The 27,551-nt window shown below is 33.6% G+C and overlaps 1 protein-coding gene across 1 annotated transcript in view; it reads right to left on the bottom strand.

The window, feature by feature from the left end:
• The window catches only part of RUNX1 (RUNX family transcription factor 1), a 312,736-nt gene that overhangs the window by 114,217 nt on the left and 170,968 nt on the right, over positions 1-27,551 (bottom strand). The window contains exons 3-4 of the mRNA XM_003763412.4: positions 9,328-9,581; positions 1,699-1,855 (exon numbers count right to left, since the gene is read on the bottom strand). Coding sequence (XP_003763460.1) covers positions 1,699-1,855; positions 9,328-9,581 — 411 coding nt within the window. The remainder of the gene's footprint in view (positions 1-1,698; positions 1,856-9,327; positions 9,582-27,551) is intronic.

Genomic DNA, 27,551 nt, shown 5'->3' with positions numbered 1-27,551 from the left:
GCTAATAGAACCAATAAGTATTAAACAACAACCAAAATACTTTCCCTCAACTATCCTGGAGTACTTATGACATATTATATATTCCTTTTAAATAATGCTTATTGACTTTTTTAAAATAATGAAAATAGATATTATACTTGTATGTATTTTAGTAACATCTTTTAAAACTTTTAAAGTTTTAAATATTATTTGAACATAATAAAATATCTTTAAAAAATATTTTTTGCCCCCTTTTTTTAACTCTTCCTAACATAGCAGGTACTTGTAAATTGATTCAGTCCTATAATCAGAGTAGCACAATAGAAATGGAACAGCTCTCTCAGTTTAAAAGACCTGGATTCAAGTCTTCTCTGATTTGCACAAGCTATATCAGTCATGTTACCATGTCAAGTCACTTAAACTCTCAGAGCCCCAGGCAACATTCCGAAATGACAAACTATAGAGTAGCTGCCAATCTTTACTGGTGGAGGGAGTTTTCAACACTGATGAAATCATAGGTCAGAGCCAAACAACAACACACACTTTAATCCTATAATGCAGAAGCAAAACTTTTCTGATAAACCAAGCCATCCCCTTAAACTGTCCATCTGCCCTCATTTTCTGCTGTTCTAAACATGTCAGGCACACATAATGAAGTGATTAACATAAAAGCCACTATACATGTAATAATAATTAACCAACAAGGCTGAAACTCTCTTGACAAATTGAATTAAATAGTGCTTATTGTCTGAGGAGCTAGACAAAAGAAAACAGAGGTCATCAGATATAAGTGTAACAAGAGGACATAATGCAAATAGACCACAGATGAAATTGAATCAGTATGCCATGGTGAATTTTTCTTCAGTTTTTCATAATAAAAATATATAAGATTTATTACAAGCAATAGAACAAAGTTATATTGCAAAGGCACTAGCTTGCAATATTCTTTACATATAAACTCCTTAACTAATAATCTATTTCAGAGATATAAAACTGACAAGGCCTAAAAAAATTGTCAAGGGTGATCCAAGTCAGATTAAATTGTAATTAGGAAATGTTTAACAAAATAAATAAAATATAATAAAACATAGATAATGTTAATTTGTGGTTTTCTGTGTCAAATGCAGCCCTCAGGGGATCTGTTTCTATTTGAGTTTGACATTACTAATCTAGATTGTTAAATCTTAATTACCACCTAATATCACTTGTTTGCAAGTGGTAATATGTGCTACCTAAGTTTAAAGTTTCTCTTTAAAAGTATCTGTTAAAAAGAGAATCTCCACTTTAATCTTACAGTTGCCTCCTATTGGAAATTATATATATATATATATATATATATATATATATATATATATATATACACACACACACAGAATATATATACTTTTGAATATGAGGGGGAAAAGCTAGAAGTTATGCCCTGAAATATATGATTCAAATTACACAAAAAGACATTTTTAAAAACTTATATTATGGAGTGTAAAATAAGAACCAAATTCAGTAAAGACATTTTCATTCTGCAAATACAGAAGCGAAATGAAAATAAAAAAGTAAGTAATTTTTTAAAGTGGGTTTTTCCTCAAGGAAATAGTATACTTTATAAATGTATGCATATGCATAATACAGACACATTACATATATGAATGTGTATATATGTGTATATGTATACATGCACACTTAGCATAAGTATATCTATATGCAATCATGGAAAATAAGTACCTCTTCCACTTCTCCCCACAAATCTGAGGTCGTTGAACCTTGCAACTTGGTTCTTCATTGCCGCTGTAGCATTTCTCAGTTCAGCAGAATAATTTTCATCATTTCCAGCCATCACAGTGACCAAAGTCCCATCAGGAACATCTCCCAAGGCAACCACCTAAAGTCAATCAAAAATAGAGACATTAAAAATTCTAGTTTGGCATTTATTGACATGGTAATCTATCAAAATTAAATATTCAAATGTATTATTTAAAAATTGTTAAGGAAAAGCAACTACAGTTTATGCAATACTCCCAAATATATGTATGAAAAGTTATTTTCACATGCATTTTATAAAAGTTAAATATAGGCTTTTAAATAATGGCATATCTATCTAAATTAACTTAATGTAATCTAATAAAATAAAAAATATTCTACAATGACTCTCTAGCAATATGAAATCAGTTGGAAATTTTACTTTTAAGAATAAGATAATTTGTTAGGTCAATTTCTTTTTCTACAAAAATAATGTTTTTAACTTCTTTTTGTTCTTGCCTGAATTTGCATATTTCTCTAGTATAGGTAGTTTTGGATGAACAAACTCTCTATTGAAACTGACACCTGCTCTGAAATGTTTTATCTTAGAGAGTTGAGGTTAAATGACTTTTTCCAGGGTCGCACAAATAATAGGTGCACAAGTTTTAGTCAGAAGTGTCAAAAGCAGGACTTCATTCCAGGTCTAACTGACTTGGATGCGAGGGATGGTTCTATCCACTATGCTGCAATGCCCTTCTGAGATATTTCATCTTTAAATAAAACCTAGAAATTAAGCTTTGAAAGATGGTGCCATAAGAGATCAAATACAATACCATATGCAAAAGCTAAACATACTAATTAGCATAATAATCCTTTCTTTGCTTCTTACTTCTGCTAGCATACTTTTAGATTCAAAGGAAGAATGGGTGCACATACACTTGAGAGAGAAGTAATTAGCCATAGATTTTTTTTTAAACTTTGTCATAAAAATATCTAAAATTGTTTTGGAGGGAAATTTAATTTGATCTTCACAGTTGAGTTGATGAAAACTCTTTAATCACTTTTAAATTGTACTTTGGAATATCATTTTGTTGACTTTCTGATAAAATGTCTGTTTTATCATGTCTTTCAATTGACTGAGAATTTTGAAGTGCTATACCAATGCTAGCTAGTATTAGTGTTACTGGCTTCAAATTAAGTTCTGGGATTAAAAGGAAAAAAATATGTCACAAAGGAATCTCTTGCATGTAAAACTTATTATAAAATAAACATCTCCAAAGGCCTAGATTCCACAATCTGTGAGTTTTTCTGCAATTTAAGGTCTTCTTGAATGGTGCTGATAACTATGGGTGGATTTCAGAGAAACATTTAATAGATCTGGAAAGAGACTTCATGTACAGCTCTATTTCAGTTCAAATCCTTGATATTCTCTCAATCCTCTTTCTAATTTTCTTCTATCATACAGAATTCATCCTTCTTGACCTTTGGTAATAGTTAATAAACTTTTTCAAGCTACCTCTGCCTACCTATCTAACTTCCCTGCCCTATGTATCCCTAATCATTTTTCTTTTAATAGTATATAAAATTTTGGTTTTTAGTTATTATTGTTCCCAAGGACTAGACCTTCCACCATCTTCAATAGTGTGTTCTGTGTTTCTTGGAATTTTGATCTTCTCTATTTCCTTTTATCATATCCTTGAGACAATTGTTTACTGTTTTCTTTGAAATGGTACCTCTTCTCTGATAGAACAGACAAGAAAATACATTCATTCTTAGATGTGATAATGGCTCATTTTCAATATATATATTTTTTAATTTTCAAAATACTTTCCTTAAAATACTGTGAAATAGGATGTGTAAGTAATAATATGCCATTTGTAATTTTGAAAAACTGAACCTCAGAGAAGTTCAGTGACTTCCAAAGTTATAGAAGTAGTTATTGTTATTATCTCAGAATCCCTAAGGTTTTCTGTCTCCGAGATAAGTATATCAGGTGATCAGTACATATGGCAAATTATCTTTAATCATAATATTAAACCTGCATAAAGCATTTTGCTTGTCTAATTTAATCCAAGAAATTAGAATTAGGGAAAGTTATTTTGTTCCCATTTTTTTTCAACATAAGTAGTTGTTAAAATTTTCTACAGAGCATTTAAAAAAAATGCTGTTACTTTATATACATATGTGTATGTGTGTGTGTGTGTGTGTGTGTGTGTGTGTGTGTGAGTGTATGTGTGTGTGCTTCTTAGGTCTTTGATTCTTATATTAAATCCTTTTACATTTTTTAATGTAGACCAGAAATATGATATATTCTTTGGTTAACAGAGGGGAAGGAATTCTCTCTCCACTTATTATTTACATATTATCCACTCTATCAGACTCATCTTTTCTACAGTGGGTAGACCAGTTGACCTTAAGAACTAAGTATAAGTTTCATCTCTGACAGATACTGGCTGTAGAAGCCAAGGCAAGTAACAATCTCCTAATACTTCAGGCAGCAGTCTAAAAATTAAGTTACAGAACAGGTGCCATTTTGCATTAGCTAAGGGAGGTCTTCATCAGGCGCTCCTTATTAATGATGAAATCATAATTCTAATTTTTTAATGATCACTCTCACTTTAGTATTCTTTTTGTAGAGCATTTAAATTGTACTCTATTGGATCTCATTTTTAGTTTTGGATTTTTTCCCCCCACTTCCCTAAATATAATTAGTCTCACACAGTGTTGAAATGCCCTCCTTAAGTACATATTTCAACTTCCTCCTTTCCTCCTCCCAATGGTAGCTCAGGCTTCCTTATTTAATTCAACATTCACTAAGTACACAGGGACTGGGTTAAAACATTTGTTTTGAAAAGTGAATAATTCATTGTTGAGGCAGAATTTATAAAAATGTCAAAATAAATAATTCTTCTTTATGAATATATATATATATATTAAATCATCTCCATCTCAGCAAAGTTCCACTTAAATCAACACAACTCTATGATTATTTTGTTTCTTTTTGCCAAAGTTGTACAGATTACTAATTTGGCTGCTGAAATAAGCAATCCACTTTGAATTTCTCAATGAACCTTTAAAATATGATAAATAATATGCTTGTTAAATTGTAAAAGGCTGTTGGCGTAAAATTTTAAAGGTAAGAAAATTAGGACTATATATATATATATATATATATATATATATATATACTTAAAGTTACCATCCAAGGAGCATGTTGTGTTTAATGTTCTGTTATCATTAATTTTTTTCTTGTGGCAGTTAAGGGAAGAATTGGAGTAAGAAAAATACAAAACAAAACAATCACTATCTGTATATTTTGTACTACAAAATGACTACTACCATAACAAATACTATATAATTAAAGTTTAAAGATTGTGTTACTTTATTTTAAAGCTGATTTTTAAATTAAAGTTTCTGTTAATGTCTTACAATGTCATCTATAGACAATATGAAAAGAAATCAAAAAAGAATTTAGCTTTTATAGGTGTGGAGGAAGGAGTATTTGGAATTAAAGATCATAAACAATGAGTAGGAAAATACAAACATTTACACTATGACACAGACTAAACAGACAAGAAGGAGCTTGCTGAATGAACCTCTTACATTATGATTTACTTTTCTATTTAAAGTATCAGGTGGACATGGCTCTTTTCAACATCGAGGACTTTCAGGCCAGTTCCAATAATTTTTCAAGGAAGAGAGCCATCTGCACCCAGAGGGAGGGCTGTGGGGACTGAGTGTGGATCACAACATAGTATTTTCACTTTTGTTGTGGTTTGCTTGCATTTTGTTTTCTTTATAATTTTTTTTCCTTTTTGATCTGATTTTTCTTGTGCCAGCATGATAATTGTGGAAATATATATAGAAGAATTGCACATGTTTAACATATATTAGATTACTTGACATCTAGGGGAGGGAGTGGGGGAAAGGGAGGGAGAAAAAAATTTGGAACACAAGGTTTTGCAAGGGTGAATGTTGAAAATTATCTATGTATGTTTTGAAAATAAAAAGCTTTAAAATCATAAAATATCAGGAAAATGATCAGAATGACAATACTCTCATACTTAGGACTACAGGGATGCTTTTATGAATGTTCTGATACAGCTCTTGGCTTGTCCTTTCACACCATCATTGCTATTTTAAACTAACGTTACTAAGTCATAGTTTTAATTCATTTAGTTAAAAATCCCTTAATTTTCTGGTCTTCCAAAAGACAGTTGTGAAGTAGAACTTTGAATCTAGTAGAGTTTGTAATTCATTCATAACTAGGAGTAATAGTCTTGCTGATGGAAAGAATTCTTAGCTTTTTCTTGTGCTATAAAGGTTACCTAATAAGCAATTCAAGATCTCAGAGCTTTGGTAATTTTTAGTGTATTACTAGCATTAATCAAACTTTCTTATATCGTCTTATTTCTCTAGCTTATTTAATATCTTTTAAATGATATTTTAAACCACTCAGACGTATTTATAAAAACTTTTTGCAAAAACATATTAATGAGCAACTGATTTTCTAAAATTTAGCAAAATACACATCCTTCCTACTTAAATAATGCATCTCATTATTTAAAGTAAGAATTACAGTAAAACTCAACTTTTAGAATTATTTTACAATAATTCACAATTTTAAAGCTCCCTTTAAGTCTAAAGATTGAAGGTATAGCATATCAGGAGATGGCTCAGTAAGTCCTGAAATCTTTCAGTGTTATTATACCATCAGATGTAGTTTGTTCTTTAGAGGGAATTTGGAATTTATTTTTTAATTTTTGGAATGTATTTTATTTTTGGTTTTGTCATCAACTTTTCTTCTTTTCTTTTTTTTTTTTTTGGCTACTGTTGCTGCTGAATGCTTCACATAGTTAACTGAAAATGCCTAAAATGTAAATTTTGAAATGTATTATTTTGCAATCAATAAGTGGGATAGGTGGCAGGGGTAAAGAGATATTTCAGTTTTGACTTAGTCACTCCTGGAAGGTTTTTCTCTTCTAACTTTGCTTTACTAACTTTAAACCTCTGCATTTATTGTACAGTAAGGAAAACAGAGTAGGTAAATTTCAGTGCACTATTCATTAGGGAAAAACTAAGTTACTCAGCAACAGGCCTGTATTTGAACAGGATGGAGACAATGTAATTAATCTATTTGATTACTTTGATAATTTCTTTTTCCAATGTGCACTTAAATTTTAAGGGGAGTCCTCTGGCCTTACATGCTACAGCATATAAAATACTAAGAGAACTCAAGAATCTTAATTCATTTGAAAAATAAGAAATTAAGAGGAAGGAGACATTTCTGAAAAGAATCATCACCAGACAAATATGCTTTTTTTTTTTTTAAATAGAGGAACTCATTAATGACATGGTATCTTCCATCCTCTATATTTTTGAAGGAATAATGTTTTCTCTTTCCTACTGGAACTTTCTGTGATGAGCAGTTTTACATCTTTAAAAAGAATCATTACCCAAATATGCTTTTCCTAAAAATAGGAATTCATTAATTAGATGGCTTTTTTAAAAAAACAATTATTTTCCTCCATCTTCTTTGTTTTTGAAGGATTAATATTTTCTCTTTCCTAATGTAACTTTCTGTGATGATCAGTTTTATGTATTGGAGAGGGGAGATCAGTATCTTTAATTATATAATTTTAAGCTTAAAGTAAATGTGAGGAGTATGAAGGATATGAAGTATATTGGGGAGCAGGTGTTAAAGGCATCTGATACTGGACTCTCTACTCCTACTTATAAATTCCTTTAAAATATCATTATAAAAGTATTCCTTTTATCTGCACATCTCTGCATGGTCTTCTCGACACTGGAAAATGCTCAGACTTTGATGAAGGTCTGAGAGTGGGCAAAGAAAGGTTATAGGTAGGAAGACTTTTAGCAAAGGGATTAAGATGAATTAAACAAAATGTGTTCTTGATCTTAAATGTAAATAAATGGAGAAGAGATAAAATTATAAGGTAACCCTATACCTTTCACCCTAGCACAAATTAAAATAAGACTGTTTTCAGGACAAAGAGTGGGGTGTTTTTCATAAAGAGAGCTATTGTTTAAAAAAAAGTTATTAGACAACAGAGATATAGAATTTTCCCTGAATGTAAGCGCAAGGAAGAAACTCTATTAATGATTGTGCATCCCCTATAAGACTGTCAAATGCATAATTATTTAAAATAGTATTAAGTCAAGAAATGCACAATGTACAGAAACAAAAGGCTATTTTAAAAGAAGCAGAAGATATAATTACCCAAATGAGAAAGAAAATAAGTGGTGCATTTCTGTAACTTGAATCACCTGGCTTAAAAATCTCTTTAAAGTTTTCAAAAGCCCTTTAAATCAGCACTGCACTGATAGTTCAAAATCAAGGAAGAAGGGAAAAAAAACAATCAAGGGAAAAATGTTTTGATTTTTGCTGCAACTCTCTGTTTTTAATGTTAGGATTGTTTATTTACTTCCTAGCTAAAGACTCTTGCTTGAAGGAGTCCAAAGCTGATGCGGGGCAGCCTTCTACAGTAAAAGTGAGAAAAAGTTCCTCATACAGACTTCAATTCCCTGCTCCATTCCTCCACTTTCACCCCAAATAGAAATCGCTGCTAAATTAAGCATTGGTTCAAGGCATCTTCTTTTAAAAGTACACCCTCTGTTACCTTTCACTGCCTCAAGGTTTTAATCTAGGTGAATCAAGTGATAACATTTAGGAGAGTTCCAGGAAAAGAACCAAGATTTGCTACTCTTGGCATTTGGAAGGATGGGACTAGCGCTTAACATAATTACTCAGAAAACTTTTTCAAAATTTAATATGATCATGTTTTCTTTGTTGTTTGCCTATGACAACACTCAAGGGACTAAAAAAATACACTACCCCAATACACATTTTCCTTTTTGCCAAGACATTAAATCTACAAAATAAATTTGTTTCTTCTCACTGGCACATCTGAAAAAGCCTTTGGGAAGAGAAATGGGAGAAGTAGCATTTGGATGCTGGGTGTAGACAGTTTTGCTCTTAACCTATGGTCCTTTTTAAGAGAAAGTAAGTGGAAAGGATAACTCTCTATTATCTCACTGTGAAAGAGATTGTTAAAGAATAGCTTTGCGAGTTGTTTGGGCACTTTTAAAAAGTGCACTGTCACACCCGATGCCTTTTAAGATGTTTTTATAGTGTCTATGTTCATTTATCCACTTTTTCTAAATGCTAGCTCCGCCCTCTTTACCCCTAACCTCACCTTTACTTTTAACTACTGGACATCCGGAGCCCGAAATAACTAATATATTCTTTGAAAGTCACTACACCAATGTAGCATCCTCTTTAACTCCAGAAAATACGGAGAGCTTCATTTAAAAAAGAAGCCCATTCCCAGTCTGGTAAGGCACAGAAGAGCTACATAGGCTGATTAAAGAACTAGTTACGTTCTTCCAAGATGTGGGAACAGCCACTAGAAAGAAAACAACAACAATCACAACAAAAACTCTTCCTTACAATTTTAATCGGGCCTGGCTCTCTCACCTCTTTTTCTTACGACCACGTACCCCATTGTCTTTTTACCCTTCCCCCCTCCCTTCCTCACTCTCTCCTACCTTTCTTTCTCATCACCTGGGTCAAAGTTTAAAAGCGCGAAATACCTTGAAAGCAATCGGCAATGTTTTGTTGCATCTCCAGTGCGTGGGTAACACGGAGCAGAGGAAGTTAGGGCTGTCTGTACGGACCAATTCTCCCGCGTGATCCGCTAAAACCTCCACCATACTGCGGTCTGTACTTCTGAGTTTTCCCACCAGGGAGGCGCTGTTCTCCTGGACAGCCAGCGGCAGTGTTTCACTCATCTTCCCCGGACTCAGCGTGGTGGAGGGTGGCGTGAAGCGGCGGCTGGTGCTTGTATCTACGGGGATACGCATCACAACAAACGTTTTGAGTTAAGTCTCCCAATAATTCTTATAAAACAGAGAAATAACTGCGAATCTTCAGTAATTAACTCTCTGGAAACATATAAGTATGTGAGACTTTATTTTTTGAGTTTTGGGGAAGAGAGAAGAAAGAATAAGTCCAAGTTTAAAAAAAAAAGTTTTTACGATGTTGCAAGTTTCAGGATGTACACACACGCCTTCTAGCTCTTGACTTTTTAGAGAGTTAAAATGTAGTGAAAAATAATCTTCTTATACTTTTTTTTCTCTCTTAAGATTTCAAATTCAGTCTTTGGTTGTTATAAAAATCACCACAGGCCACGTTCTCATTCACTTCCTAAAATATTTATGCAGAAAGAAATAGGACCACCACACATAGAATCTGGAATTTCCAGTAGTTAATTGTCTGAGGTTTATCCAGGTGATTTTTCTAAAGTCCCAATAGAACACAAAATACCTTAGTCCATGGACAGCCAGTTTTAAAACATAAAATTGTCTTCAGTCCACAAAGACAAGAGTTGTAATTTCCAAAGATCAAGCAAACAATGTATGTGCACCACACACACACACACACACACACACATATATACTGTACTTCATCAAATATTTACAATATAATCTTTAGAAAACTTAAACACAACAGAAATCCATTAATGTTCTATGAAGGGATTTTTTTTTAAGTAGCCTTGAAAATCAGCTTCAGTAGTTGGATCTGTCTTGGTCTAGGAGTACTTGTCATGATCTCTTGATATAATCTTGCAAAATGCTCATTGTAGCTTTTAAAAGAATTTTTTTTTCTTGTTTTCTCAAGTTCTAGAAAAGTTCCAGTAGATGATGAACTCCCAGGCTAAAACAAAACAAACCAAAACTCCACATTTGAGAACTTGGATTTGGGGGTGTTGGTTAAACTTGTGGGTTCCTCTGTGGTTTTATAGTGTGCGAAAGAGCACTCAGAAACACATGCACTCTCCCTCTTCAGAAGCCAACTAATATTCTGCATCAGCTAACTTTTGCAATACTTAAACCAATCTTCCTCAAATTCAGTAGGACTGTTTAACTACATAGAAATACGTATAGGTATACGTATGTATACATACACATATCTATATACATAATATATATTATGTATAACCTAGCAGGTGTAACTCCTTTCTGAATCAGACTCAACCAACAGATCAATGCAGATGCTGCAGTTCTGGTTTAAAAACACATACACACTAACGTTTCTTTTTGAAGTGCTGCACACTTGCTTCCGCAGAGACACACACACACACAGAGCAGTTGTCAAAGGAAACAGAAACAAAAAAGTTCGTAGCCAGGATAGACGTTAAAGCATCCAGCCAAGAATACAGCTCATTAAAAAGTGGAAAAAAAATAAAATCAAAAACACCAATGCAGGGCAAGGAAAAACAAATCTTGAAATTCTTCACGGGTTCACGGGAGTCAGCTGGATAGAGCTGTCTACAAGCTCACTGAAAGTGCAGCGTTATGACCTTCTGTGAGATGTTTGTTTGCTCTGATTGCGTCTTGAGAAAAGCCCGGTCCAGCCTGCGCCTTCTGGCTCTATGAATGAGATTGACTGGAAATGAATGTGCTTTTACTGTAAGAGAGTTCGGAGGAATGCCATTCCCTCAGCTCATTTGCATAGGGGGAGGACGCTGGCCAATGAGCAATCTTTCCGGTTCAAGCCAGGGCGCGGCTCAAGTCCACTGGCTCCTGGAATTGGCCAGTTGATTCAGCCGGGGCCGCTACTGTACTGAACAAGGAGCCTATGTGTCAATGGGATGCCAAGGCCACCACAACACATAGACACAGTCACCCACTTGTTATGGCTGGGATTGGAACCTTACCACCCACCGACCACATTTCCTGAGGCCTGGCCCTGATGCTCTTGCTTTGCAAACACCCCCATTTCCTTTCAGTCCTGCAAAGGGGCTACGAGGGAGTAGCTGTAGTATATACAGCTTCCAGCCTGTGGAGGAGGAGAAAGGGGTTGCTTGCTCTAGGGAAGACTTATGCAAGCTTTCGAGTCTGTTATACAATTTGCAAAGGAAGGGTTGCAAGCAGGGGTTGGAGCTCGGTGCAGATGGAGCTGGTGCTCTGAGTGATTCGGGATAATTGTCTGGAATTCTCAGCGAGATCACCAGTTTTCCCTCAGAGCTCACCCGAAGCCGCAAACCGACTCCTCCGGCTGACCGACCTCCCCAGGTCCTGGCGATGGGAGAGAATGATTTAGGACAGGGGCAGGGTGGAGGTTAGCTGGGATTGTGCATGCCCATGTGTCTTGTTTTGAGGTTGCTGATTCAATTAAAGGATCCAGACAATTATAACTTGGGATCTTTGTTATTGTTGTTGTTGTTGTTGTTGTTGTTGTTTTTAATTGCGGTTGAGTCGTGTACCCTCATCCCCCTTTGAAATTGTGTTAGATTCGGTAAGAACGTGTCCCGACCTATTCTAAGTTTCAGAAAAGTATGTATGTGTATTGGTGTGGTGGGAGAGACTAATAAGTGGTAATTCTCTCCCCGCCCCCTTAAAAAATCCCTTTTTCTATTTCCTCTCCTGGATTCCACAGGAATGGTTGCTCCAAAGGAGCTCTCTGGAAGTACAAGCTCTAATACCCTGTCTTTGACCAGAGTCATTTCAGCTTCAGTCTCTGTAGTCTAAGACTCAGATTCTTCTTTCCTCCTTCCCTTCCCGCTTCTTTCTTTAGTACATCACCTAACAAAAACCAACCCTACAAACTCGGTCTAGGAACTTTCCTCGTTTAAATCCCCAACCTCCCCAAGCTCTTTTCAAGTCCCAGGTAGGTTTTCTTCCGGGGACTTTCGGGCAAACGCATCACTCATCTCCTCCTCCACCTTGGGGGCACCCAACTCTTATCTCCCCTTCTGCGGGGGCGGGGGGACAGTGACACCCCTAAATGGGAGCAGAAGCAGGAGGAAATGTAGACCGGGAGTGGGGGGTGGGAAAGGAGGGGTCTTTTTCGACGAGAGGCTCCGCCTGGCACTCGAAGTTTTTCTCCTTGGCGACTCCATTAATATGGGGAAAAAGAAGTCAAATAGAGAGAACTGGGATTGGGTGCAGATGGGATAAGGGGGTATATAGAGAAAGCGTTTTCTCTTTGGTTTCTTAGGTGATTATTTCTTTTCTTCTCCTACCCGCCCTCCTAAGGCATTGCACGCACCCCCTGACCGCAGCCGAGCATAGCCAGAATACAGGTCCCGAGAGAGGCGCAACAAAACCCAGCGGCTACTGCGAAGCCGGTAGTTTATCCAGTCTGGGAGTGTCTCCTCCCAGCTTCAGCAACTACCGTCCGCATAATGAGGCACGGACACTAGAGGGCACCGCTAGTCCTGCACATGGGGTACCTTCGCAGCTTCAACCAGCTTTTACGCCAAGCGTTAAGTATTTTAGTTACAGCGTGATTGCCTGTCCTAGCCATCCCCTTCAGCTACACATCCTCTCCGGCCCCCGATTCCTAACGGAGAAAACTTTCTGTGCACTGGCAGCCCCACTTTCCCCACTTCCTTCAAGCCAAGCTGCGGCAGAAAGCATAGAAGGAACAAATATGTACAACTTAACTGAGGACCATTACAGCTTTTTAAAGCAGATATCGTTATGTATCATGTTTCCCTTCCTTCACTCCCCACCTGATAGGAAATATGGCTTGGTGGGAACCGAGATCGAGCCCATTAGTGTCAGGCTCCTCTTTCTCCCACCAGAAGTTTCAAAGTTAAATTAGGGATGTTCATTGTATCTGTTAGCGAAGGCTCTTGTCCTTGTATTGCTTCCCTCTCTCCATCATTTCCTCGGGTTGTGCCATCGATTCCAGCACGGTAGCTTCAACTCAAACTATCCTCGTAACTGTCTTGGTGGGAGGGGGAGGAGAGGACGTCAGGAGAGCCACAGCCACTAATTCTGATGGCTCCATCCCCAGCTTGGCCTGAATCCCTTCTTTTTCTTCTATTTTAGTCCTTCCTCATTTCTCTACAAGTCGAGAAACTTCTTAATTACTGATCTGGGAATAACCAGGAGAACTACTGATACTGATATACTTTATAACCTAAATTGGACCGAAAAAATGTCAACACATGTTTCTATGAATCGTTTTTGAGAAAGATCAATTTCTGGCTAAGCTTCAAGAAATCAAGTGCAGCCTTTCACCAGCAAGAAACTTTTTTCTTGTTCCTGATGACAAACAATGAGTTAAACACACACGCTTACACAAACCAAAACTTCCTTTCTCCTTCTCCTTCACAAGTTCTAAATATTTTCTCAGGTCTCCATTCTGCGAAAGGCCACCACCACTGTTTGATTTCTGCAGACTACTCCACAGTATCCCTTACAAGACAATAAAAAGCCCCTTTAGTAGATTTGTTTCCATCCAGATAGATAAAATGTGTAGAATTGTTTTTAAGTACTCTCCAGCATTTAAAAAAATTGAATTTAAGAATAAAGAGTTATTCTCCTTGGTAGAGTAGACTTGAACTCTGACTTCTGGATATTTGAATCTTCTTAAATGCACAATTGTACATATTTTGTCTGAGGAAACTTGTGCTAATGGATCTTCAGAGCCCTACTGATGGTGTGCTAAAAAGATATAATCACAAGAAAGGCACTCTTGAAGCAATAGTGTGTGTGCCAGGCTACAGAAGTCATACTCATCACTTTTAAAGGAAAGTTTGATAATTATATGGCTGCACATACTCCATATGTAAGTATTTTAGTGATTGGGTTTATGAATTTCAACTGATAATAGCTTACTTGTGACCTTGGAGATTTTTTTAAAAAGCAGGACAAAGAGAATAACAAATAATAACAATAAAAGTCTTTGCTCATTTGTTCTCTGTTAGATAATTTTGTATTTCTGTTTTCCAGGATCTGCTCCTTTTATATAATATGTTGAGCAAATTTAGAAAACTGCTAATAATTTCTTCTTTACTAGGAGCAAAAAGTGAATGGAAAGCAAGTTATCATGAACTGATTTAAAAGTTATTGGAAACCTAAAGGTTGTTAGGTTTACTACACAATACATAAATTTCAGTAATGCAATATCACAATGATATCCTTTCCATCGGGTAGGGTAAGTGGAAAACACCTCAACAGCTCTTTAAGAAAGAAAAAGGGAGGAAATAATGCAAGATTACTATCCCTCCTTTCAAAATATTTCCCACAAAAATTTGAGTGAAAAAAACTCGATAAACCTTCCTCTGGAAATTTTAAATTTACCTCAAATGTCTTAAAAATCAAGAATAAAAGATAATCCTTGTTTTATATCACAAGTGCTTTCAAGTTTGCTATAGAAAGAAAAATTTCAAAAAGATTTGTAATATGGTAAGATGCATATTGTCATATTCTGTAATAAGTAGTATGTGTACAGATAGGAGGAACAATCATTTCCATGGAAAATTATACCGTCTATTAATGTCCTCTATAACATAAGGTAAGCATCCAACTAAGGGTAGGATATGTCAAAGATATTTTAACTCTGCTTTTTAGGAAATTTTCAAAGAAGAAATCATGCATATAGGTGAAAGAAATTTTCTCTATTAACTTGTTAAAATTTCTGTTTTTTTGCATTTTTATGTTTCTGTCAATTATAATATACATTACTTTAACATATTTAATTCTAATTTCCAGATTAATTAAATGTATTTTATTATAGGTTAGTTGAAACATCACAGTGGTAGATAGTGCACAAACAAGAAGATTTTAATTTAAGTATTATAATACAAAAGTATAATGTCACAAAGTCTAAAGACATATACCTAAATATATAAATTGGTTTTCTTTTAAACATTAAAGTATATGCTTCTCTTTGGAGTGTTTCAAAGATATTGAACTTAAAAAATCATATCATTACCTTATTCCAATGTCTCCTTTCTTAATTCAAGTATTCAGGTATATTGTGGTTAGTATGTATTAATTTTATTAAGAGTATCCCTCATTAAGTCAATTGTGTACATAATAAGTAGCAAATTTTGAAATTAAAAAAATGAATCCTTTTAATTTAGGAAGGCTGAGTAAACATTCTTTCCCCATTAAAATTTTGTATAGCTTAGCTTGCAATATGTATATTAAAAAAAAAACATTGTTAAAATAGGTAATAAAATGTGTTCCAACAGAAGCCAAGCTTCTACATTAGACAGCATTCCTACAAAGAGTCACTTAATAATAGTAGAATACAGATGTTGTAAATGCTACAAAAATAAAGGTATTATTTAACATTTCATTTGAATGTTTTATATGGCATGTCACTTATATGGAAAGTTGTATAAAACTATTTGAATCAGCAAAAAGCTTGATTTAATTGTTTAATTAATTAATTTGCTTTTATGTTTTTTCTAAACATGTTATACATGTGTTTGTATGATGCATTCATGTACGCACAAATGCTCAAATGGATCTATGATATAAATATTTTCAGTGTTCCATACCGTGAAAGTCTCTAGGAGGATTCATTTCATGTACATACTCTGAAAGAAAAGAAATCAGTGAAATAAATGTTATATGAATAAAATGAAAGCTGCTACTGAATTTGTGGGTAGTTGCTGGATTTTTCATCAAATAGATATTGCTTTATTGTAAAGATGCACTTTTTTTTTCCTTTTTTACCTGTGTCAAGCTTCTTAAAATTCTTAAGACATGCTGTTTTTATGCAGCATATATTATGTGATTTTTAGTAATGGCATCTCTTCAAAATATTAGTAGCACACTGAATAGAAGTAGGCATACACATATGCATATGATTATGTGTATTTTATGTTAGTGCTTTCCACTATCCAACAGCTGAATTTTTATCTTTTCTGGATGTTTTCCCCCAGAAATCTTTATTTAATACAATGAAAATTATTTGTATTTTAAATTCTTGCCACATGACAAAATCCTTTCAAATTCTAGGAATCAGTGAGTTCATAGTTAAATTTAAAAATAACCATGTCATGCAAGCATCTTAGAAAAATCTGGATGATAGTCATCATTAGACAGCTAGATGAGGTAGATGTAATAAAAATGTTGGTGTCCTTTAAAATGAAACAATACATGAGACCTTGTGAATAAATCTTCAAAGAGAAACATATTCATAGACCTTAAGATCATTTACTTGTTTGCAAATGATAGTGGCTGTTTAGAAAAATTGTTTCTCTCTCTTTTTTTTCCTTTTTCTTCCTCTCCATTGCTAGAGGGACCTGAACCACTTTTTTTTCTAGACTTTTTGAAAATTGTCTTTCTCTGATAAAACTGATGTTATAAGACATTCTATTTGGAAGCAACTTTTCTGTGTAGCTATTATTTTTGAAATAAATTTCAAATTGCATTTAGGGAAAGCATAAAAAGAAGGCACTAATTTGACTATTTTAGGCAAATAAGCAGAGTATTAAAAAGTTCATTTTCCTTCATTTGGTTATGTATGTAATTTTGAATTTTCAATTACTTTTCTGGTTATATAATGTGACACAGAAAAGTTTGTTTATATTGAAAATCCCACTTCTCAGAGGTGGTAAAAATGAGCATCTCAATTATTTCTAGCCTAAAATTTGATGTAAATATGTGACATAGTTATATTTTTAAAGCTTTTCTATAGCACCAAAATTTTATTTCAAAATTAACCATGTTTTTAGATGAGGTACATATTGAATGAATAAATAGAAACATTGCTATTATGACCACTGGAGTATTAAGAGGGAATTGTCTCAGTTTTCTAAAGACTTAATTAGATAGGGAATAGAATAGGATTTATTTCTTTGTGACTGGAAAGAGTAAACAACTTAAATAAAGAAGTGACCTATAATGAAAGATAGAAGGAATTAAATATGGATAGATAAAAGCATGCTAAAAGGGGCAAGATTGTGCTTTGCAGGCATAAAAAAGGAAGTTATAAAGAAAAAAGGGAGTGAGGTAGAGGTAAATAGTTGTTCTTATTCATTAAGAATATTAAGATAAAAAATAACAAATGGATACTGAATTCAGATAATAAGTTTTATTAGAAAGAAAGTTTTAAGTATTAGGATAGACTAAACAACTGAAATGTAATTAAGAAGTACAGACACTGGTTGGATTAGCTCAGGAAAGTTCTCCCCGCCATCCCTGCCCCCTCAACTTTTTCTGTCACCACCAAATGACAACATGAGAAATGCTTGGATGTACAATAGTTTAACAAATAATGGGGGCATTGTTGAAAAGCAAGGACTTAATTGAGCAGAGCTAATGGTTCTGTGATTTGAAGCTACTTTATAAAAGCACATCCCAAATTTTCATGGCTTTTTTTTAAAGCACAAAACACATAAAGTAATATGCCAATTGTGACTGTTTCTTTGTTTTTATTTTCATTAGAGTTAGTGTAGTTAGTAAAATTTGTGATACATTGTTTCTGTATAGGTAATTCAGTGATATTAAAAGGATACTGTTAATTGGGAGAACAGATAACATACTTTGAGATTCTAAGTGATTTACACAAAGAAAAGCAAAGGAAAACAGATTAAGAATCAAGCTCTTCTGCCCTTTGCTACCAAAGAAGCCAGTTACCTTAGATATTTATAGTATATACTCATAGTGAAGATATTTCTACTAGAAGGGGAAAATGTCTACAACACTATTTTCTTTCATTCACCTCATTTTCAGACATTCTAGAATATCATGTCTTAGATTTCTCATCTTCCCTCTAACTAGCCTTATGGTATGATTCAGGTAATAAGCATAAAGTTCTTTACCATAATAGGCTCTTTATGACCATTTTAAAGTGAAACATTTACTCACTATTTAGTATGAAAGTTATACTTGGAAAATCAGCTAGGTTAGATTCTGAAGCACTAGAGAAGACCTTCCAAAATTGTGTCCTTGGGGCACCAGCATTGAAATCAGTAGGACTTGAGTTCAAATTTGGCCTCAAACACTTAATACTTCCTAGTTGTGTGACCCCTGGGCAAGTCACTTAACCCCAATTGCCTCAGCAAAAATAATTAAGTAAATAAATAAATAATAATAATTTTAAAAAATTCCCTCAAAGAGTTTGGTAGATGAAAGCTTCTTAAGGCCAATCTGCCTGTATTATATATATATATATATATATATATATATATATATATATATATATATGCCTCTGTTAACTTATGTTTACTATCTGATAGAAATAGTGTTTCTTATTATTTCTTCTATGCATCCACAAGATGTATACATATAAGTATATAATATATATATTCAAAGTAAATAATACTAATGTATGGTGGTTGTGGTAAGATTATTCTAGCAGAAAAAACCACAGGTAGCTGAGTTTTGAAAGAGGGTAAGGATTTTGAGAGGTTTAGTTGAGAAGGATTTCAAGCATAGGAGACATCAAATTTGACAGAGAGAGAGAGAAAGTGAGAAAGAGAAGGAGAGGGAGAGAGAGAGAGAGAGAGGGAGAGGGAGAGGAAGAGAGAGAGAGAGAGAGAGAGAGAGAGTGAGCGAGAGAGAGAGAAGAGAGAGAGAAGAGAGAGAGAGACTGTGCTAGATAGTGAGTAGGGAAAGCCCAATTTAAACTTTCTTTGTCCACAGGAGTTTGCATACTTTTTAAAAAATAACATCCAATTTTTCTTTGCTTTCCTTAATAGGACTAAAATGTTATCAGAATAGATTCGGAGTCAATGTACAGTGTACCCAACTGTGGCTGACTGGAACAATATGAACCTGCTCAGAAGGTCCATAGGTTGGGCACAAATAATCTATATACACATATATACAACATGCACACCAAAGTGAATAAAAGTAACATATGCCTACCCCAAAACATCTCCTTTCTCTATTTTCCTACTTCTGTCAAATCCACCACCTGGTCTTCCCTGGTTTGTAGTCTTAGTATTACTGTTCACTGATCTTTATTCCACTGAGTTGCCAAATCTTTCTATTTCTATCTTTATACTATTTTGTTTATTTGACAGTTTCTTTCTATTCACAAAGCTTATTCTTTAATTGAGGTCCTTATTATCCCTCACCTACATTATTTCAACAATTAGCCTCCCCAATTCAAGTCTTTCTCGATTCTAATCAATCATTTACATACATGTCAAAGTAATTTTCCTTAAGCTCAGAACTGATCATGTCACTCCCTTATGCAGCAAACTCTAATAGCTCCCTATCACTTCTAGAATAAAATATAAATTTCTTTGTTAAAGTATTAAAGCTCTCGTTAATCTGGCCCCAACCCATCTCTTTTTCAGAATTAATCAGTATTTCTCTCCTTCCTGCATGTTTCAATCCAGCCATATTCTGTTTCTCACATAGGATACTTCATCTCTAGTAGGCTTGACAGCACTTTCTATCCTTTATGTCTTGGATGCATTCTTTTCTTTCCTCTCCCTAATAGGGCTTTTTTTTTTTTTTTGATGGGGAGGGGCAATTGGATTTATGTGACAGGGTCATACAGCTAGTATATATCTGAGGCCAAATTTGAACTCAAGGTAGATCCAATGCTCTACCCACTGTGCCACTTTAAAAAAAAAAATATATATATATATATATATAGGAGACATCAAATTTGATACATATATTTCTGTACTCATGTTTCTTAAATATCTTCAATAAACTATATGTATATATATATAATATATATGTATGTATGTATAAATACATTTATTTACACATTTATATATTCGTGTAGGTGTACATACATATATATGTATGTTTCTTAAATAAACATCTTCAATAATAATACAATTAATATGTATCTTCAATAAATATCAATAAGTATCTTCAATAAATAAACTATGTATGCATATATGATATATATGTATGTATACATAGGTATATACATTCATAAATAAATGTGATATATATATATACACACACATATATATAATATAGTTTATTTATTAAAGAAACTTAAGAAACATTAGTATGTTTATTATTTGGATATTTTTATTGGATACTATTATTAGTATATTTATTAAAGAAACTTAAGAAACATATATATGTAAGAAAATAGATAACAACCATATATATAACTGATGTTTTGGCTGAGTGGTAGAGTGAGAAATGACTTGAATATAGTCATATAACAATCATTTATATGCCAAGTACATTTCTAGGCACTATGGATATAAAAATACAAAAACACCCCTACCCTTAAGGGAGTGTCATACATTTAGGGGAAACAAAATATAAGTGACACACATATAAGTGAATTGCCATTATATTCAGAGTTCATAGTTGTTCAGTTTTGTCTGACTCTGTGTGGGTTTTCTTGGCAAAGAAACTGCAGTGGTTTGCCATTTCCTTCTCCAGTGGCTTAAAGCAAACTGTTTAAAGGACTTGCCCAGGGTCACATGAATGTCTGAGCCGATTTGAACTCAAGTTTTTCTGATTCCAGGTCCAGCCCTCTTTTCATTGTACTATACCGGCTCAGTGTATATACATAGTAATTGGTGATGGTGGTGGTGATCCCATACCCTACTGAGGGGACCATGAAAAGTCACAGGTAGTGAGCTCTGAAAGAAGTTAAGGATTTTGGGAGACTTAGCTTAAGCTGGAGAAGTTAAGGATTTGGGGAGACTTGGCATTAGGGACAAACAATTCAACAGATAATTATAGAGATTCTAACTGTGCTAAGGATTGAGAAGCAAAGACCAATCTAAACTTTCTCTGTTTATAGGAGCTTGAAAATAACAACAGGCATACAAATGTAAATAAATATAACATATATTCATCAGAAAACTTGCTTGATTCAATCTTGATCATTTCTGCAAATAGATTGCATGAGAAGATAGAATCAGTCTAAGGTGGCTTATATGTAGTCCTTCTTGAAAGCAGAGGGATGAAGTAGATGAATTTGGGAGGTTCCTTCCAATCTAATGATTCTAAAATTCACCAACTTCATGAGAGGGATAATAAAGACATTTCAAATTGCTATGAATATAAAATAATATGCTTAGAATAAAATTCACTCTGAATGGCAAATTTGATACCTGTCTTTTAGTGATTGATTATACTCTGTAATATCATGACAGTGATTAAGTAATTGAACAGCGTCCATTGAGCAATGCATCTTTATAGAATGGTATATGTGCCCTTTAAGTTGTGTGCAGACAGAGCTCAGAATTTCAGCAAAGCATCTCTTGATTGAATCAGAAATGGAAGCAAAACAACAATCAACAACAATTGAATTGCACAGCCCTATTAACCAGGATCAACACCACTAATGCATTTTCACAGCCACACCTGAAGCAACAAGTTAATCTCATAAATTGTTTCTTGTCCACTTAACATTTCACCAGCCACTGATTGCTTAGTCTGTCCTTTGATTCTTGGGACTTGGCTATATCATTTCAAAAGCTTTTCCTGTTACTTTTTCCACTATCAAAACTACTTTACATGAAATCTCTTTTGACAGATTCTTACAAACATGCAATAAGATTCATGATTTATGGGAACAAAAATTACACTTTAAAAGGCCTTAAAAACAAAGATTTTACACAAGAATCATTTAGTTAAATATTTGTTTGCCCTAAAAAGTGAAATCTTTTTTTTTTTTTTAAATTTGGGGTATAGTATAGGGCAAAAGGTATGATTAGATTCCTCAGATTTAACTCCACTTAGTTCAATTAATAAACATTTATTAAGTTCCTATTATGTATAAGGTACTAAAGACAGACACACACAAAAGAAAACGGTTCCCGCTCTCAAGAAACTTACAGTCTATTGCAAGAAAACGAAGTCAAAGTATATATAAAATAAATGACTGAGGCTGGGGCTGAAGAACCTAGTAAATGATGCCATTAAGTGAATGAAGTCTCTTTCTACCACTTGAGTGACTCTTTAAAGAATCAATAGAATTTCAGCCTTCACTTGAAGAAGTTCAAGAAAGAAGTATCAATCATGTACAACATTATCCATTCCAATTTTGAACAGTTATGTACTATTATGAAAAGTTCAGGAGGGAGGCTTTTGGAGATAGATGAGCTAAGAAAAAGTGGGTGTGTTGTAGAAATAGCATTGATAAGATGTGAAAACAAATTAATTATGGAAGTAAGGGGAAGTAAAAAGTCAAGGATGATGCAAGTTCAGAACCTGGGTGATTGCAATCATCTTTGATTAAAATAGATATAGGAAAGTTAAGGAAAAGGGAAGACTTATAGGAAAAGATAATGAATTCTCTTTTAAAAAATATTAAGCTTAAGATGCCTATGGCATATCTAGTTGTAAATACTTTTTCTTTTTTTAAAATTTTTTTTATAGTTTTTTATTTACAAGATATATGCATAGGTAATTTTTCAGCATTGACAGTTGCAAATCCTTTTGTTCTAACTTTTTCCCTCCTTCCCCCACTCCTTCCTCCAGATGGCAGGTTGACATGTATTGACATGTTAAATACGTTAAAGTATAAATTAAATACAACATATGTATACATGTCCAAACATTAATTTTCTGTATAAAAAGAGTCGGACTTTGAAATAGTGTACAATTAGTCTGTGAAGGAAATAAAAAATGCAGGCAGACAAAAATAGAGAGATTGGGAATTCTATGTAGTAGTTCAGTCATCTCCCAGAGTTCTTTCCCTGGGCGTAGCTGGTTCAGTTCATTACTGCTCAATTGGAACTGATTTGGTTCATCTCCATTGTTGAAGAGGGGGTCACGTCCATCAGAACTGATCATCATATAGTATTGTTGTTGAAGTATATAATGATCTTCTGGTCCTGCTCAATTATTACTTTTTCTAACAGGTGAGTAGCAATGTGGGACTGGAGCTCAGGAATAACTTACTATGTTTCATTTCATTGACATAAATTTTAATACATGGATAAATGTTTGTACTCTATTCACAGCTCATAAGAATCATATATGAAGAATCCTGTGCATAAAGAGACAGCATATCTACATATCTATCTTAATACTCTTCAGAAAGAGGAAAAATAGGTAAAGCAGATTCTCTAAGTCTGATTATACTTGTGCTCTTCATTGGGTTCTTCTACAGTCTCATTTTTTTTTCTTGGTGCCTGTTGTCCTCTGCCTCACCTTTCCAAGTCCTATAAGGATAGTATCTTGAAATCAAATGGCTATGGAAAATGAAAAATAGTCACTCTTTGGTATTTCTAATCGAATTTCTAAATTTCTAATTTCTAATCTTCTCTACTTTTGCAGGATGGATTATAAATTTGTACTAATGGGATTAAAATGGGATTCCTTTATTTGGAAACCCATTCATTTTTTTTTTGTCATAGCATAAAATATACTTTCCCCACATTGAGTTGGTAATTTTTGAGTGAACATCAAGAAGCTTCTATTCATTATTAATATATAGAGGCAGTTAAGTGGTGCAGTGGATAGAGCATCAACCCTGAAGTCAAGAGGACCTGAGTTCAAATATTACCTCAAACACTTAACACTTCCTAGCTGTGTGACTCTGGGCAAGTCTGATTCAGAAATTGATATTCACAGTGCTTATCTTTCTAAGTTTATCACTAAATCCCCTCATTCTACCTAAGATGGTGGGTATGCATGTCACTATGAAGGTAGACCAGTACTTACTCCTTTCTACTCCTCTTCTTGTATTATCAGTAAGTGTGGATTTACTATGAATAGAGTTTTAATCAGCTGCAACAAGTTACTTTTTAGTCTTTAAAGCTCTCACATACATATGATGCATTTCCTTTCTTATATCAGTACAAAAGTTACTACAATCACAAGAGCTCACAGCTCCTAATTAGGAAAATTTTCACATTCTGAGGGTGATTTGGCTCTCTGCCCTAATTCAATTTTTTTGTTCCTCTCTAGGTTCTTTCTGGCCTTTTTATATTTGGGGCCAAAAATTAGGAAATATTTAGGTAAGTGATGTGAGCAGAATATATTACAGTATTAATTATTACACAGACATGGGAAAGAAAAGGTAGGAAAAGATCAGACCCCTTTTTGAACTTTCCTCAGTCCTCAAAAAAGTGCATACAATCAGTAGCTTCAGCTCAAGTTTTCTGTTCAGAGATACTTTTAGATGCCAAATTGACCATCTTCCATTTCTCTCTTTTCTGCCTAAGCTCAAACTTCCACTTTCAGCTTCCAGTCATTCCTTTTAATTTCTTCTTTTGATTTCTTTTTTCATCTGTTCTCCCTGTATTGACAATTCCTCTTCCCTTCCTCAATATACACATCTTGAAGGTTACATATATATCTCTAAGAATTCCTAGATATTACCTCTTTGTTTTATAGCTCAAAAATTGTGATAGTTTTTTAGTTGTTCTCAGGGGAATTGCTTGACAGGAGAATGTTTCTTTGAACTACAAATCGTTCCTACAAGATTAGCTGTGGTAAGCTTAATATCTGACATTTATCAAATAATCACAAAACAGTTCTAGGTTTCATAATTCCCAACTTATTAACTCCAAACTTCTCCAATCATATTCAAATAACAATTTCAAAGAACACTGAAATATACTTTCCTGGGCAAGTAAATTTTCTCTGCTGCTGCTTTTTCAGTATTTTTCAAATACAAATCTCCCCTTTATTTTTATTTTTGCCCTTTTGATATTCAAGTGTTAAATCTTTAAAGACCACATCCTTACAAAAACACAGATTAAAAAGCTTCTTTTGAGGTCACAGGATGAAGATCTGGAAGACATCTTAGAGGTTATTTCCTTTAAGTTTTTACTAAGGTCCAGAGAGGTTCATTGATTTTGTTGCTGAAGTTTTGAAATCAGTTTTAAAACTGTCCAGTGATTCTTCTTCCAGGGCTATTTTGACTAGATTGCAATTGTAGGGTCTTTGAGAACCTACTGAAATGTTATGTTTCCATGAAATCAACAAATCAGACACTGTAAAAGATGTATTCAAATGAATTAATACTATTCACTTGGCCCCTCAATCATTAAAGGATGGCAAATAGAAATAATACTGTCTCGAGTTAAAATGTTTTACTTCAAATACCATCTCTGGTTATTATCTATGTGATCTTAGCAAATTCACTTAACTTGTCAGAGCCTTACTTTCCTTATCTGAAAATGAAGGCATTGAACTAAATATCCTTTATTACTCTAAATCTATAATCCTTTGATCCTATAAATCTAAGCTTTAGTTTGCTCATTGAAAAAAGTGAATTTTCTACCCAGTTATATTTTTTTATGACATCTGATGCTTATAATATAAGTTCCATTCATTTGGAATTTTTGACATCTCAGTCTATGCTAGGACTAAAGGTTTCCCTTGAAGTACTTATGGGAGTGTGGTACATTAGAAAGAATTCTGGACCTGGAATTGGCAGAGGCTTAGTTTTGAGACTTGATTCTGATTCTTCTTAGCTCTTTAACTTTTGCACAATCATTCACTCTCTCTGAGCCCCAGTATCCTCATTTGTAAAATGGGCATAATATCACTAATACTTGAGTATTCACTGTTAAGTACAAAGCACTATAAAAATGTCAGCTAATGTTATTACAAAGTAAAGTTTTACTAAATTCCTCTGGAAATGATCTAGGGAATGAAAGGTATAAATTTAAGCCACTTAAGAGATGAACACATTTTTGAAGACTACAGATAATATTATAAGTATTGATTTTATTATTCATTCAAACAAGCCACCAAAGAACCATATTTAGCTTTGTGAGTAGTTTGAACTTCTATATCTCCTTAGAAGTATAAGAAATAATTTTTTAATATTCCAAGATTCAGACATTTTATTAATTTTGATAACTTTACCACAGCTATTCCAAACCAATGAGATTTTACTTATACCCACCCACACATTTACACACACACACACACACACACACACACACATGTATATAAAAGATAGGAATGTATATACATCAGACTAAGTATAAGCATTAGTCAGATTCCTTTAAGATGAAGGAGTTTACTATTTACTAATATTTCTTATTTAAAAAATGTTCTTTTCTATGCGTGTCTATACTAGTGTTTGAGCTTAAACATTTTATTTTGTTATTACTAATTATTTATACACATGTACTTACAATGCCTTCTTATCAGATATGGTATTTTAAGTGGAAGTTAAAGAAAACCAGGTAAGCCAGCAGGAAGAAAAGAAGAGGTAGGAAATTCCAGATGTGGAAGACAACCAGAGAAAATGCCTGAAGCCAGAAACAAGAGTATCTTGTTCATGGAATAGCAATGGAGCCAATATCACTGAATTCTTCGTGGTAAATATCCGCTGGCTGCATATAAAATGTGTGTGCATGAATATATATGTTTCACACACACATCTGCAGAAAGACATTCATACTGCCGAATACTAAGCTAGACATCATGGAACAAATCTTATTTCTATATCTTCCTGATTTCAGGAATTCTGCAAAGAGATGAAGAGAATAAGTAAAGAATTAGTAATTATCCATTAAATTTCATCACTATTGATACTTTTATAAGATAATACTTTTGAAGTTCACAATGAGGCCTCATTTAATTGTTTTGATCATTGATAAAGCCAAATAAACTCTATAATTGCCAATCTCCATTTCCTTTTGTGTTATATGAACACAGCCCAAAAGATAAAATATATTGAAGGGTCTTTAAAATTGAACAATATAATTTAGTTTAAACAGTGAACCAAAGTGAATGAACATCATATCTTTTTGATAATTTATGGACTTATCATTCTGCAAAAATTTATGAAGGTTTTATATTGTATCATGAACCAATGAATGAGTGCTTAAATGAAAAACATTCATCAATTTTAGATGGTAACAAACACATATTTGTTAATGTCAACTGATTAAAAATACATATAATGGAATTTTTATCAAAGCTGTTAACATTTATGGAAGATATTAAAATGTATTTTTTTAATAATGGAATTTTATAAGTTATTAGTTAAAAAAGTTAACATGCCACACAATGGAAACTTAAAATTTGTTTACAATGGAGGAACATCTTTTGAAAATTGTTTGAGATATCCTAATGGGTTTAAAAAAATAAGCCAACATGCAGTGATAAAAACACGAACTTTGGAGTTAGAGTTGTGCTTTTGTTTAACC

The sequence above is a fragment of the Sarcophilus harrisii genome, chromosome 3 (assembly GCF_902635505.1).
Source record: "Sarcophilus harrisii chromosome 3, mSarHar1.11, whole genome shotgun sequence".
Lineage (NCBI taxonomy): Eukaryota > Metazoa > Chordata > Mammalia > Dasyuromorphia > Dasyuridae > Sarcophilus > Sarcophilus harrisii.
The sequence above is the reverse complement of the archived record's forward strand: the minus strand, read 5'-3'. Positions and strand labels throughout refer to the sequence as shown.